The 13,567-nt window shown below is 46.4% G+C and overlaps 1 protein-coding gene across 1 annotated transcript in view; it reads right to left on the bottom strand.

Annotated features, from left to right (window-relative positions):
- Positions 1–6,677, bottom strand: part of SIAH2 (siah E3 ubiquitin protein ligase 2) — a 45,282-nt gene extending 38,605 nt beyond the window's left edge. The window contains exon 1 of the mRNA XM_060767719.2: positions 5,699–6,677. Within this exon, the coding sequence (XP_060623702.2) occupies positions 5,699–6,205 (507 nt within the window). The 5' untranslated portion in view covers positions 6,206–6,677. The remainder of the gene's footprint in view (positions 1–5,698) is intronic.
- Between the last annotated feature and the right edge of the window lie 6,890 nt (positions 6,678–13,567).

Here is a 13,567-nt window from a genome sequence, read left to right on the forward strand (position 1 = left end):
CCTAGAAGTTGATATGCTTTTTCTGATCGCAGAGGCTATTTAAAAGCCTCGACTCTTGATAGGCCATCCTTCATGAAGTCATGCAATCCCATTTAAAAACTCTTCCTACATCTTGTGGCAGAGAATCTAACAGCTTAGCCACATGCTGTGTTAAAAAGGACACATTTAGGTCAGGATCTGTCCACCATGCCTTATTCTAGGAATAGACAGCGCACTCCCTAGAATGTGAAAGAGCCTTTGGACACAGGTAGGACTGAACACAACACACACACACACACACAAGGTCCCTTCTCAGCCTTCTTATCTCCAAGCTAAACATACAGCGCCCCAAGCCATTCCTCATAAGGCTTGGTTTCCAGGCCTTTGATCTGTTTGGTTGCCCTCCTCTGGACATGTTTCAGCTTGTCAATATACCTCTTGAATTGTGGTGCTCAGAACTGGACACAGTGTTATTCCAGGTGAGATCTGACCAATGCAGGATAGAGTGGGACTATGACTTCTCTCGTGCCAGATCACGCCTTGGCAAACATGGGCCCTCCAGGTGTTTTGGACTCCAACTCCCACCATTCAATGCAGTCATGCTGGCCACATGATCTTGGAGGTGTCTACGGACAACACTGGCTCTTCAGCTTAGAAATGGAGATGAGCACCACTCCACAGAGTCAGACATGATTAGACTTAATGTCAGGGGGAAACCTTTACCTATATAAACCCTACTTACCTAGTTTCTAGCAGACTTCACAACTTCTGAGGATATCTGCTACAGATGTGGGTAAAATGTCAGGAGAGAATGCTCTTGGAACATGGCCATAGAGCTAAGAAAACTCACAGCAACCCCTTGGTGATAAAGTTTCAGTAGAGATACCTTTTCCCGGATGATAATAACTCAAAATGAGGTGTGATTTGCCTTTCCTAGGGGTAGATTTTCCTCACTTCCTATTGTTTCACCCCTGTTCTTAACTGTGAGTCATTTCTAAGTTGGATGTTTGCAACTTGGGGACAGCCTATATCCTTCTTGAATTTTGGTGAAACGATATTCCAGGTGAGGAAGTCACAGAGCCGGGTGGGGATGACTTATTTGATCTAGAGATCTGATAGATCAGGCCTGGGCTAACTTGGGCCCTCCCACCATTCCTTAACAGCCTCTGACCCTTTTCTTTCCCCCCTTAGACACTTAAGTGGTGCCTGAGGCTGTTAGAAATGGTGGGAGTTAAAATCCAAAACACCTGGAGGGCCAAAGTTTGCCCATGTCTGTTCTAGAGGGAACACCTCTCTAGGCATTTAGAGATCCTCCAGTGTGATTCTATGGTTGTACATGAGTTGGGCTGGAGGACCCAGAGATTCCTAGAGAAATCTTCTGTCAGGTAAAAATAATTGCATTTTTAAAAATGTGTTGTTTCCCCACTTTGGTGGGGGTCCTGTACTGGAGGGCCCAAGTTCACCCATAAGTGGCTGAGGGGGAAAAGGAAGGGGCCTGAGGCTGTTAGGAAAGGTGGGAGTTGGGAGTCCAAAACACCTGGAGGGCACGAGTTTTATCATAATCTGCTGAGGGGGAAAAGGAAGAAGCGTGAGGCTGTTAGGAATGGTGGGAGTTGGAGTCCAAAAATCCTGGAGGGCCCAAGTTTGCCCATGCTGGCTTTACACTGTGCAGTACTTACAGAATCCTAATTGGATTCAATTGCAGTCTTGAGCACAATTACCTTGTGCTGGAATAGAGACATTTTTCTGCAGAGTTTTCAAGGTTTTGTTTCCAGATCATAAGAAATGAAAGGATGCTATAGAATCCTTTTGAAAGTCAAGTTATCTCCATCTATTTGTATCCAACTGGCAATGAAACCATTGGAAAACGACAATCACCTCTATCAACCAATGATTCGGCCAGGTAAGTTATAATGAGTCTATAGCAGGCCTGGGCTATAGGTGCTGTGGCTGAAGTCCAAAACACATGGAGGGCCTAAGTTTGCCCATGCCTGCAATATATGGACACAGTCACTCTATTTGCCTGGCTCTTCCTTTCAAAGGATGACACAAGAAGAGCAGTACTGATCCTCACTTAAGTGGCTGAGGGGGGAAAGTAAGGGCCTGAGGCTGTTGGGAATGGTGGGAGTTGGAGTCCAAAACACCTGGAGAGCCCAAGTATGCCCAGGCCTGGTTTAGACTTTTTTTAAAGCTTCACACTGTTGACTCGTGTTCTGCTTGTGGTCTATCAAGACTCCTAAATCCCTTTCACATTGACTGTTTTCAAGCCAGGTGCCACCCATCCGATATTTGTACATTTTGTTTTCATTGCCTAAGTGTTGAAAGAAATTTTGTTAAGTTCTCTAGTCTGATCCTAAGCTCTGGGTTATACGCTATCCCACCCAATTTAGTGTCATCTGCACATCTGATAAGAATGCCTTGTATTTCGTTACCCAAGCTGTTGATACAGATGCTGAACAGCAGGACAGAACCCTGTGGTCTGGTCACTTCTTCCCATGATAAAGAGGAACCACGAGGGAGCCGCCTTTGTGTTTGGTCGCTCAACCAATCCCCAATCCACCTGACAGTTGCATGGTCCAGCCCACCTTTTCCTTGCCAATACAGGCAGTCCCCAAATTACAAGCAGGAGAGGTTCTGTAGGTTTGTTCTTAGGTTGAATTTGTATGTAAATCAAAACACTTACCTTTTTGAGTGTAAGTCCAGCCAAATATATATATATATATATATATATATATATATATATATATAGCTGTGGTTAGCATAGGGAAGGGTTAACATTCCTGTGGTGTTTGTTTTGCTCTTGATGACCCTGTTCAGAAGATTTCACCTCGCTTTCTGTCCCTGTGAGAACTGGATTTTGAAAAATTGGGCTTGTTGTGGAAACAAGGATTGGTGATAAATATGTTGTTGAAGGCTTTCAGGGCTGGAATCACTTGGTTGCTGTGCATTTTTCAGGCTGTATGGTCATGTTCCAGAAGCATTCTCTCCTGACGTTTCACCCACATCTATGGCAGGCATCCTCAGAGGGTGTGAGGTTCGCTGGAATACTAAGCAAGTGAGGTTTATATATCTGTGGAAGGCCCAAACACAAATCAAGGAACATGAAAGGCACTGCAGACTAAATCAACCAGAGAAGTTAGCCATGGCAGAGCACTTGATGAATCAACCTGGAAATAGCATATTATTTAAGAACACAGAACTGCTGGACCACTCTAACAACCACCATGTCGGACTACACAGAGAAGCCATTGAAATTCACAAGCATGTTGACAATTTCAACAGAAAGGAGGAAACCATGAAAATGAACAAAATCTGACTATCAGTATCAAAACAAACCTCTAAAAGAGGGACAGTAAATAGAGAGCAACACTCAATAAATAGGGTAATTCCAGACAAGAAAAATCAGGGCCAGCTAACACCTCCCAACAAAGGATTCCCTCAGGCAGGAATCAGCCAGGCTTTGGCGTTACAAGGTTAATAAGGTGGTCAATTGCAACATTCACACTTGCTTCTAACAGACAAGAGTTCTTTCTCTCACCCTGGACATTATTCCACAGATATATAAACCTCACTTGCCTAGTTTCCAACAGACCACTCAACCTCTAAGGATGTCTGCCATAGATGTGGATGGAATGTCAGGAGAGAATGCTTCTGGAACATGGCCACACAGCCCAGAAAATTCACAGCGCTCCTTGGTGATAAAGCTTGAGAGGAGACATTTTTTCCCAATGATAATAAGTCAACCAGGAGTGATTTGCCTTTCCTAGGGGTAGATTTCGATCACTTCCTACTGTTTCACCCCCATTCTTAATGGTGAGTTGGATGTTTGCAACTCAGGGACCATCTATATCTTTCTTGAATTGTGATGAAACAGCATCGCAGGTGAGGAAGTTCATAGAGTGGGGTGGGGATGACTTCTTAGATCTAGAGACCTGATAGATCAGGCCTGGGCCAACTTGGGCCCTTCAGGTGCTTTGGACTCCAACTCCCACTATTTCTAACAGCCTCTGACCCTTTTCTTTCCCCCCTCAGTCACTTAAGTGGTGCCTGAGGCTGTTAGGAATGGTGGGAGTTGGAGTCCAAAACACATGGAGGGCTAAAGTTTGCCCATGTCTCTTCTAGAGGGAACTCTTCTCTAGGCATTTAGACATCCTCCAGTGTGATTCTGTGGTTGTACAGGAGTTGGGCTGGAGGACCCAGAGAAATCTTCTGTCAGAAAAAAATGCATTTTAAAAAATGTGTTGTTTCTCCACTTTTGTGGGGGTCCTGTGCTGGAGGGCCCAAGTTCACCCATAAGTGGCTGAGGGGGAAAAGGAAGGGAGCTGAGGCTGTTAGGAAAGGTGGGAATTGGAGTCCAAAATACTTGGAGGGCCCAAGTTTGCCCATAATCTGCTGAGGGGAAAAAAGAAGGGGCCTGAGGCTGTTGGGAATGGTGGGAGTTGGAGTCCAAAACCCCTGGAGGGCCCAAGTTTGCCCAAGCCTGGGGTAGATGCACTCTATGCCTTACTGAATTCAGTGGGACTTGCAATTGGCCCTCTGCATCCACAGGTTGAACCTTCTGTGGATTGAGATCATATTTGTATCCAACAGACAATGATTGGAAAACAGCAATCACCTCTATCAACCAATGATTCAGTCAGGTAAGTTATAATGAGTCTATGGCAGGCCTAGGCTATGGGTGCTGTGTGGAAGTCCAAAACACCAGGAGGGCCCAAGTTTGCCCATGCCTGCAATATAGGGACACAGTCACTCTATTTGCCTGGCTCTTCCTTTCAAAGGATGACACAAGAAGAGCAGTACTGATCCTCGCTTAAGCGGCTGAGGGGGAAAAGGAAGGGGTCTGAGGCTGTTAGGAATGGTGGAAGTTGGAGTCCAAAACACCTGGAGGGCCCAAGTTGGCCCATAAGTGGCTGAGGGGGAGAAGGAAGGAGCCTGAGGCTGTTAGGAAAGGTGGGTATTGGAGTCCAAAACACCTGGACAGCCCAAGTTTTCCCATAAGCAGCTGAGAGGGGAAAGGAAGAGGCATGAGGCTGTTAGGAATGGTGGGAGTTGGAGTCCAAAACACCTGGAAGGTCCAAGTTTTCCATAAGCAGCTGAGAGGGGAAAGGAAGGGGCCTAAGGCTGTTAGGAACGGTGGGTATTGGAGTCCAAAACACCTGGAGGGCCCAAGTTGGCCCATAAGCGGCTGAGGGGGAGAAGGAAGGGGGCTGAGGCTGTAAGGAACGGTGGGTATTGGAGTCCAAAACACCTGGAGGTCCCAAGTTGGCCCATAAGCAGCTGAGGGGGAGAAGGAAGGGGCCTGAGGCTGTTGGGAATGGTGGGAGTTGGTGTCCAAAACACCTGGAGGGCCCAAGTTTTCCCATAAGTGGCTAGGGGAGGAGAAGGAATGGGGCTGAGGCTGTTAGGAATGGTGAGAGTTAGAGTCCAAAACACCTGGATGGCCCATTATTATTATTATTATTATTAGGAAGGGGCCTGAGGCTGTTAGGAAAGGTGGGTATTGGAGTCCAAAACACCTGGAGGGCCCAAGTTTGCCCATAAGCGGCTGAGGGGGAGAAGGAAGGGGCCTGAGGCTGTCGGGAATGGTGGGAGTTGGAGTCCAAAACACCTGGAGGGCCCAAGTTGGCCCAGGTCTGCTATAGGCGCAGCTTTGGGCTCCTGCTGAGCCTGAAAGTGCCCGAAGTGGTCAGAGCGCCTCCTCCCTCCCTCTCTGGCTTACCTTGCAGGGGAAGAGGACGGCCGAGGCCACCTTCTCCATGGCCAGGTTGCGGATGCTGGGGGTGAGCGACCCCCGGCACGTGGGGCAGCAGCTCAGCTTCTGCCGGCATTGGTTGCAGACCAGGTGCCCGGCCTGGCACTGCAGGATGGGCGGCAGCACGTAGTCGAAGCAGACGGGGCACTCGAAGAGCGAGGTCAGCTCGTGGTGCTGCGGGGACGAGGACGAGGAGGACGACGACACCGGGCCCCCTCCGCCGCCTTCCCCGCTGCCGCCGCCTCCCCCTCCTCCTGCTCCGGGGCTGGAGAGCCCGGCAGCGGTGCTGGGCAGGGCGGAGGAGCCGCCTCCGGCCGCAGAGATGGCGGCAGCGTTGTTGGTAGCGGGAGGCGCCGCAGCCGCTGCTGGAGACGGAGCCGGAGCGTGTGGTGGCGGCGGCGGCTGCTGCTGGGGCTGCTGCTGCTTGCCGCAGGTTTTGCTAGCGCTGGGTCCGGCGGAGGACGGGCGGCTCATCTCGGCCGGAGCCAACCATCGAAGGGCGCGAGGCAAGCAAGGGAAGGGAAGGGGACGCAACCCGAGGCGCGCGCTCCGGGGGGAGGGAGGGGAAAGCGAGCCAGATGTTGCCAAAACAACCCGTCAAATGGGAAGCTCCCAAAGAGGACGCAGCAGCCCCGTGCCGAGCAGAGCCCGCCGTCCAGCCCGAGCGCAGGGTCCTTCCCACTGCGCGTGGCTCCTTCTGGGCTTCTCTCCCCACCCCGGAACCTGGATCTGACGTCAGTGAAGGAGGGAAAGAGGGGGCGGCGTCGAAGCCACCCACCCAGCGCGCCCCAGACTGCGCCCGCGATCCTTGCCTGTCTCCAGGCGCAACCACAAGCACGCAGCGGCCACCTTCCCTGTCGCAAGAACCGCCTGCTTTGCCGCCGGGAAGGAAACGAGGAGGGAAGAGGCGAGCGATCTTCTAGAAGTCGGGTGGCGCAGCGGAGTCCCAATAATACGGCTTCCTTGAGCGCCACCTGCTGGCCAGTTGCCTCCCTGCCTGCTTGCCTGCAGCCCAGAGGCTTCCCAAACAGCTGTACTGTTGGGATGTTGTAGGTCAGCGCTTCCTAATAGTACAGTGATTCTCAACCTGAGGTCTCCACAGGGGCGGCTTGTCCATTACGCAAAGTAAGCGGTCGCAGAACACTTTTTTTTTTTGCCAGGGGCGCAGAGGCACCTCTGTAAATGCCCCTCCACCACCACTTGAGGAGCGCCCCCTCAGCTCACAACAGCCCTAGCAGTCCGGGGGGAGCCTCGGCTTTCTTGCCTCGCTGCCGGGCGATCCTCTTCTCAAAGGGGCCGGGCCCTTGAGCCTCGCCTCTCTCGTTCCTTCTCCACCTGGCCACCGGGTGTGCGAGCAGAACCGGCGCTCAATCGTTCTCCGTGTTCGATCCCTTCCCCATGACCGGCTCCCTTTCCCGATCCCCTGGCGCTCCACCCACCTCCTCTCCTCTCCCCAATCCGCGGGTAGGCCAAGGGGCTGAGCCGCCGCGCCTGGCTCGCTTCGGGTCCGGAGGCGTGTCTGAGACCCCAGTGTGCGCACCAAAAGTCGCCTCTTCTCCTGACTTTCTCTTCAGCCATTGGGACCAAGAGAGAGAGAGAGAGAGAGAGAGACCCTCCGGCTGGAGGTATCTCCCACCTCTGCTCCCTCCTTTGTTTTTGCGCCTACCTTCAGGAAAGGTGGGCATCTCCACCTCTGTCTCTCTCTCTCTCTTGGTCCCAATGGCTGAGGAGAAAGTCAGGAGAAGAGGTGACTTTTGGTGCACACGCCGGGGCATGCCTCCAGACCCAAAGCGGGCCAGGCAAGGGAGCAAGTGCAGCAAATGTAGTTACTAGGATGTATAGTTCACCTACAATCAAAGAGTATTCTGAACTCCACCAATGATGGAATTAAACCAAATATGGCACACAGAACTCCCACGACAAACAGAAAATATATATCAATGATTGGTTGGGGGGGGGGGGGAAATACTGTTTGCTTACCGTTGAAAATTACTTAGGGCCGCCTCTGGGTCCCCAGATGTTTTTGGTCTTCAACTCCCAGAAATCCTAACAGCTGGTAAACTGGCTGGGATTTCTGGGAGTTGTAGGCCAAAAACATCTGGGGACCCACAGGTTGAAAACCACTGTAATAGTATGATAGCTGGGTCTGGAAGCTCCAAGCATTACGGAGATGCCGCATCACTCCTTTGGGAGCGCTGTTTGGACAAGAGAGACTTAGCTAATGTAAGCCAGGTTGGAGACAAATAATATAGAAGGAATGTAAGAGTTCTTTGATGGTGAAACCCTAACCCGTTGTGTGTAGGTTTTTCGGGCTATATGGCCATGTAAAGAAGCATTTTCTTCTGACGTTTCACCTGCATCTATGGCACGCATTCTCAGAGGTTGTGATGTCTGTTTGAAACTAGGCCTGATCCTTAGTTTTTCCAAATTTCGTGTGTCTTGGAACAGTTTCTCCTCCTAGAGATGTTCAATGTATTGTCGAAGGCTTTCATGATTGGAATCACTGGTTGTTGTAGATTTTCCAGGCTGTATGGCCATGTTCTAGAAGCATTCTCTCCTGATGTTTCACCCACATTTATGGCAGGCATCCTCAGAGGTTGTGAGGTTTGTTGGAAACTAGGCCTGCTCCTTAGTTTTTCCAAATTTTGTGTGTCTTGGAACAGTTTCTCCCCTTAGAGATGTTCAATGTATTGTCGAAGGCTTTCATGGCTGGAATCACTGGGTTGTTGTAGTCTTTTCAGGCTATATAGGCATGTAATAGAAGCATTCTCTCCTGACATTTTGCCTGTATCTATGACAGGCATCCTCAGAGGTTGTGGGGTCTGTTGGAAACTAGGCCTGCTCCTTAGTTTTTCTTCTAGAACATGGCCATATAGCCTGAAAAACCTACAACAGCCCAACAGATGACTATCCGAACTCTGTTTACACAGTATTCCCAAGTCTCAATTCCCAATTGATGCTTAGGTACAACTCTTTGCCAGTATAGCTAAGAATGATGGGACTTGCAACCTAGTTGTGTTAGTGGTGAAACTGGAAAATCGCAGAGTTTGAGAAGACCGCAAGGCCAGTCAGTCCAACTCTATTATGCAGAAATAAACAATAGTGGCCTTTCAGCCTCTATTTACAAAGTTCCAGAGAAGGAGACCTCTCCACTTTCCAAGGCAGCATATTCCATGACTGAACAGCTCTTACCATCAAGAGATTCTTTCTAATGTTTAGGTGGAATCTCTTCTTATAGTTGGACTCCACTACTTTGCACTGTAATTTCTAGTGCAGCAGAAAACACTGTAGAATTAATGCACGTTAACTGCCATGGATCAATGCTACAGAGTCCTGGGAGTTGTGGTTTGAGAGTGCACTCTTGGGCAGAGAAAGCTAAAGACCTTCTAAAACTACAACTACCATAGTTCCATAGCATTGAGCCATGGCAAAGTGTTGTCAAAATGCATTATATCTTCGGTGTAAATGCACCCTTGGGTATGAAGCACCAGTTGCCAATCTTGCTTAAACTTCTCTGTTGTATCATCCATAATGAGAATTGTCAGTTTGTGCATTTCCTCTAGGTTGTACATCTTCAGCAGCCAATCCTCTATTATTTTAGTGCGCAAATTTAAGTTCAATGTGAAAGGATTTCCAGTTGTTTCAGTAGCATCTTGAATACACACTGTTAAATCAATTTAGTTTGCAACAATTACCAGTAAAACTATTTAGTTTCTTGTCATGAAACTGTTACCTGCAAATTCAGGGACACCAAAATATTTCTGATGGTTATTTGACAAATGATACAATACTTACACAAGATGTTGTTGATGTTCTTTCCTCCAACAGGAAGTAAACAGAATGAGAGCAAAACCAATCCAGGGACAGCAATGGTTCTGATTTATTGCAGAGATACTTTTTTGTGACAGCTGGGTCAGTTCTGGGAAAAGATATTTGTTTGGACTGTAGCTCCAAGTGACCCTGTTGGCTGGGAGCATTGTGAGCTGAAGTTTCAAAAAGTGCTTGAAACTTTGGCCAATTCAAACCTGACCATTGTGTTTACAGATCTGGAAGGCAAAAGCATTCAGTTGAATGAACAGCATTAATCTGAGTGTCCCAACACTTGACTTGGCTGAGGTTATATCTCTTTTCTGATTTTCCCATTTTCCTGTGCATTTAACCATTCTTACTGAAGAAGTGAGTCATGTTAGCAGTGGTTTAAGTGGATGTGAAATAATTGTTCTGGATCCACTCAGAAATAGGTTGCTGGCTTTTAGATTGAGCTTCCACAAAGAATAGAATGTAGATCAGGACAAACTTTGGCTCTCCAGGTGTTTTGGACTTCAGCTCCTACAATTCCTAACAGCCTCAGACCTCTTCCTTTCCCCCCTCAGCCATTTAAATGAAAAGGACCTGAGGCTGTTTGGAATTGTGGGAGTTGAAGTCCAAAACACATGGAGGGCTGAAGTTTGCCCATGCCTGATGTAAATGGTATTTTGTGACTAGGTAACAGATGGAAAGACAACCAATGAGGTGTAGTAGCTTGAGCATTGGACTACAACATTGGTAAACCAGGGTTGAAATCTGTGCTCAGTGGAAACTCACTGGGTGATTTTGGTCAAGTCACACATGCATCCAGAGAAGGAAAAAGGCAAACTCCCTCTGAACAAACCTTGCCAAGAAAAATCCATGATAGGTTCACCATAAGTCAGAAATACATTTCAGGCACACAATAACAGCAGATTGGGTATCCTGTCTCTAACTCAGGTATAGATTTATTTTGGCGTGGGAGTCAAGAGGCCCTCTAGATGTTGTTGGACTGTAAAACATAGTATTTGTCTCCATTGACACTATTGGTTTGAACTCTTCTGATGAGCTGACTGTAATGACTGTAATAAAGTGAACTTGAACTTGAACTCTTGGAAATTACAGTTCAAAATCATCTCAAGTGCTGTACAATTCCCATTCTGATCTACCTTTGTGCCTTTACTACAGAAGACACTAGATAATCTCCTCCCAATGTGGCCACTTAACACCCCACAGAAAAAGAGAGAACATAGATTTGCACAGCATTCTGAGATGTATGTACAGACATAAATTTAAAAGCAATAATTGTTATTATTTAAAAAGCAACAAAAATGAGGTCTCTGTGAACCTTAATCACTAATGCAATTCATCTGGTGTATGGTTTCATGGACTTCAAACTCATTCTCATAGGTGAGGAATGTGGCCTTGGATGCAAAGAAAGCTGCAAAGGTCATGCATGTTTGGGTGGGGAGATAATAATTAGGGAGATAAAAGAACTCAAAATACAAACAATGTCAAAAGTAGCTTAACAATGATAATTAACAAATAGTAGCAAACCGGTTACACAGATATTTCCGTATTGAAAAGGTCATAACTATATGTGCTATTTTTTTAAAAGTTTGCCCACATGTAGGATATAATGGTGAATATCTTGAGGAATCTTCTAGAACATGTTGAGAGAGAATTATGTATTTCCAAATAGCAGCACATATTGGGGATAATGGATCATGACCTGTTAGGATCACAGACCATCAGGGGAGCAGAGCTTATTTGGTTATGAATGATCACTGGGCATGTAGATATTTTGTTTCTGTTTGGTGCTTTCAGCAGACAATGATGCAAGCAGACTTCTTTTAAAGATAACAAGGTTTGTTTACTGATAACTTCATGTATTTAAAGATACAGGCACATTTCTTGTCAAGGGTGAAATACTTCAGTAACATTTCAGAGAGTTTGTATCTTGAACTTATAATCTTTAACAGTTTCTTCAAAGACTATGCTGCTTTATACAGCTCTCTTTAGTAAGAGTTTACTTTCAAATAAAGCACAAGCCTCAACAGTTTCTTACTTTCTAACATGAGCTTCTGATGGTCTCTTGCATTGTGGTGCCCAGAATTGGACACAGTAGTCCAAGTGTGGTCTAACCAAGGCAGAATAGAGTTTCTGACCCATTTCCAAGATCCATGGCTTCATTACTGTAGAACAGGCATGGGCAAACTTTGACCCTCCAGGTGTTTTGGACTTCAACTCCCACAATTCCTACCAGCCTTTAAGAATTATGGGAGTTGAAGACCAAAACACCTGGAGGGCTGAAGTCTGCCTATGCCTGCCATAGAAGATTCAGGGTTTGGATTTTTTGGCTGATGTACATTATGGATCCTATTTTAGGTTAGTCCCTGATTTTGCTTATCCTGGTTTAAGGTGTCTAACATGCATTCCTATCTGCATTTGCACTATGCGTAATTTAAACTGTTTTTTGAACTGCCTTCAATCCACAATATGTGGTCAGTGTAGATGTACCCCTTGCTTATAGGTTTGCTGAGTCAAAGGAGAAATTTGACTGTATTTCTGGTAAGATATGGGTCCAAACTTCAGATCTGGATATGATTTCCTTATTGGTGTGATTCCAAGTAAACCTGCATGGAGTATTTCTCTGACTATCTACTTCTGGATTGTTTTGCTGTAAGCGATAAGAAGTAGACTGTTGTCCTTGCTGTTATTAAGGCAGCTGATAAGAAAGCACTCCATACTTTCCAAGTCACAACATTTGCTCAAAAGGCCAAATGAAAACTCTCTACACTTACCACCCCAGTCAGAAGAAGATAACTGTTTGTTTGTCTCCATTAGTTCTAAAACCCTTTTCTTCTGTTGAGCGTTTTGTTAAGAGAAGATGAGAAAACAAATGGATTGGACCACATTTTCCATTAGGTCTGAGCTTTTAGGCCAGATGTTCCAGTGATTGAGGCAGAACAGTAAATAGCACAAGAACATCTTCCATTGCACTCAAAACCGACAAAGTCGTGGCATTTGAGGCAAAAAATCTCTTAACTCAGGATTGTATTTAATTTCCTTGGTCTTTGCAGCTGACATTTTTGGAGAACGAAGTGAGCAGAAAAGTTGTGGGGAACTTTAACATAAAGACATAGTCTTCCAGTAGCATCGCAGCAAGAGGCCCAGGAGGCGAAGATTATTTATTTATTTATTTAAAACTTTTATATCTTGATCTTCTCACCTTCGTAGAGGGACTCAGACCCTCAGAATGAGGATGAGGAGGGTAAGGAGGGCGAGGGAGATCTATACCAATGAGCCATGGCCGTTCAAGTGGTGTCAAACTGCATTAATTCTATAGTTTAAACCGGCTGAGGAAGAAAAGGAAAGGACCTGAGGTTGTTAGGAATTGTGAAAGTTGAAGTCCATAACACCCGGAGAGCCAAAGCTGACCCTTGTCTGGCTTAGATGCACCCAAAGAGTGCAGGATTGCAAGGTGAAATAAGGGACAGGTTCTTCTATCTTTAGCGGCTGTGTAGAAGACTTCTGTATCATTAATATTTCTGCAGATTTTAAATGTTTGTGCTTGCCATGCAAGCGACATCTACTGAAATTTCTTCTACCACTTCTGTTAAAGGCACAGGAGCCTTACAGGGAACCTTAGAGGAGAATTTTCTGTTTGAATGGCAATCCAGTTCAGGTCCACTCATAAGAAGGCATGGCTGTAATAGAAGTTTCCATCACTGTAAACTTCAAAGTCCCATCGTTCATCGAACATGATACCCTATCAACTTTTATCTTGCATCTCAACAGACATAATTTATTTGGAAAGGTCTACAGCTCTGCCAGATTTCGCACTGAACCAATGAACCATAGGCACAGGCTACACTGTGCTGACATTTAACACATTCGTCTTTCACCCCATTTGTTTAGAAACAGGCATATCCTATTTTTGTCAAATGTTGGTTTTCCAAATTGTTGAATAAAGTAACTCTCGCTTGGATTGTTTTCTGACTTCTGGGTCAAAAGTTATGAAAATGTTCCTGCCCTAGTCAAGTCCAT

This window comes from Anolis sagrei, chromosome 3, assembly GCF_037176765.1.
Source record: "Anolis sagrei isolate rAnoSag1 chromosome 3, rAnoSag1.mat, whole genome shotgun sequence".
NCBI classification, from domain to species: domain Eukaryota; kingdom Metazoa; phylum Chordata; class Lepidosauria; order Squamata; family Dactyloidae; genus Anolis; species Anolis sagrei.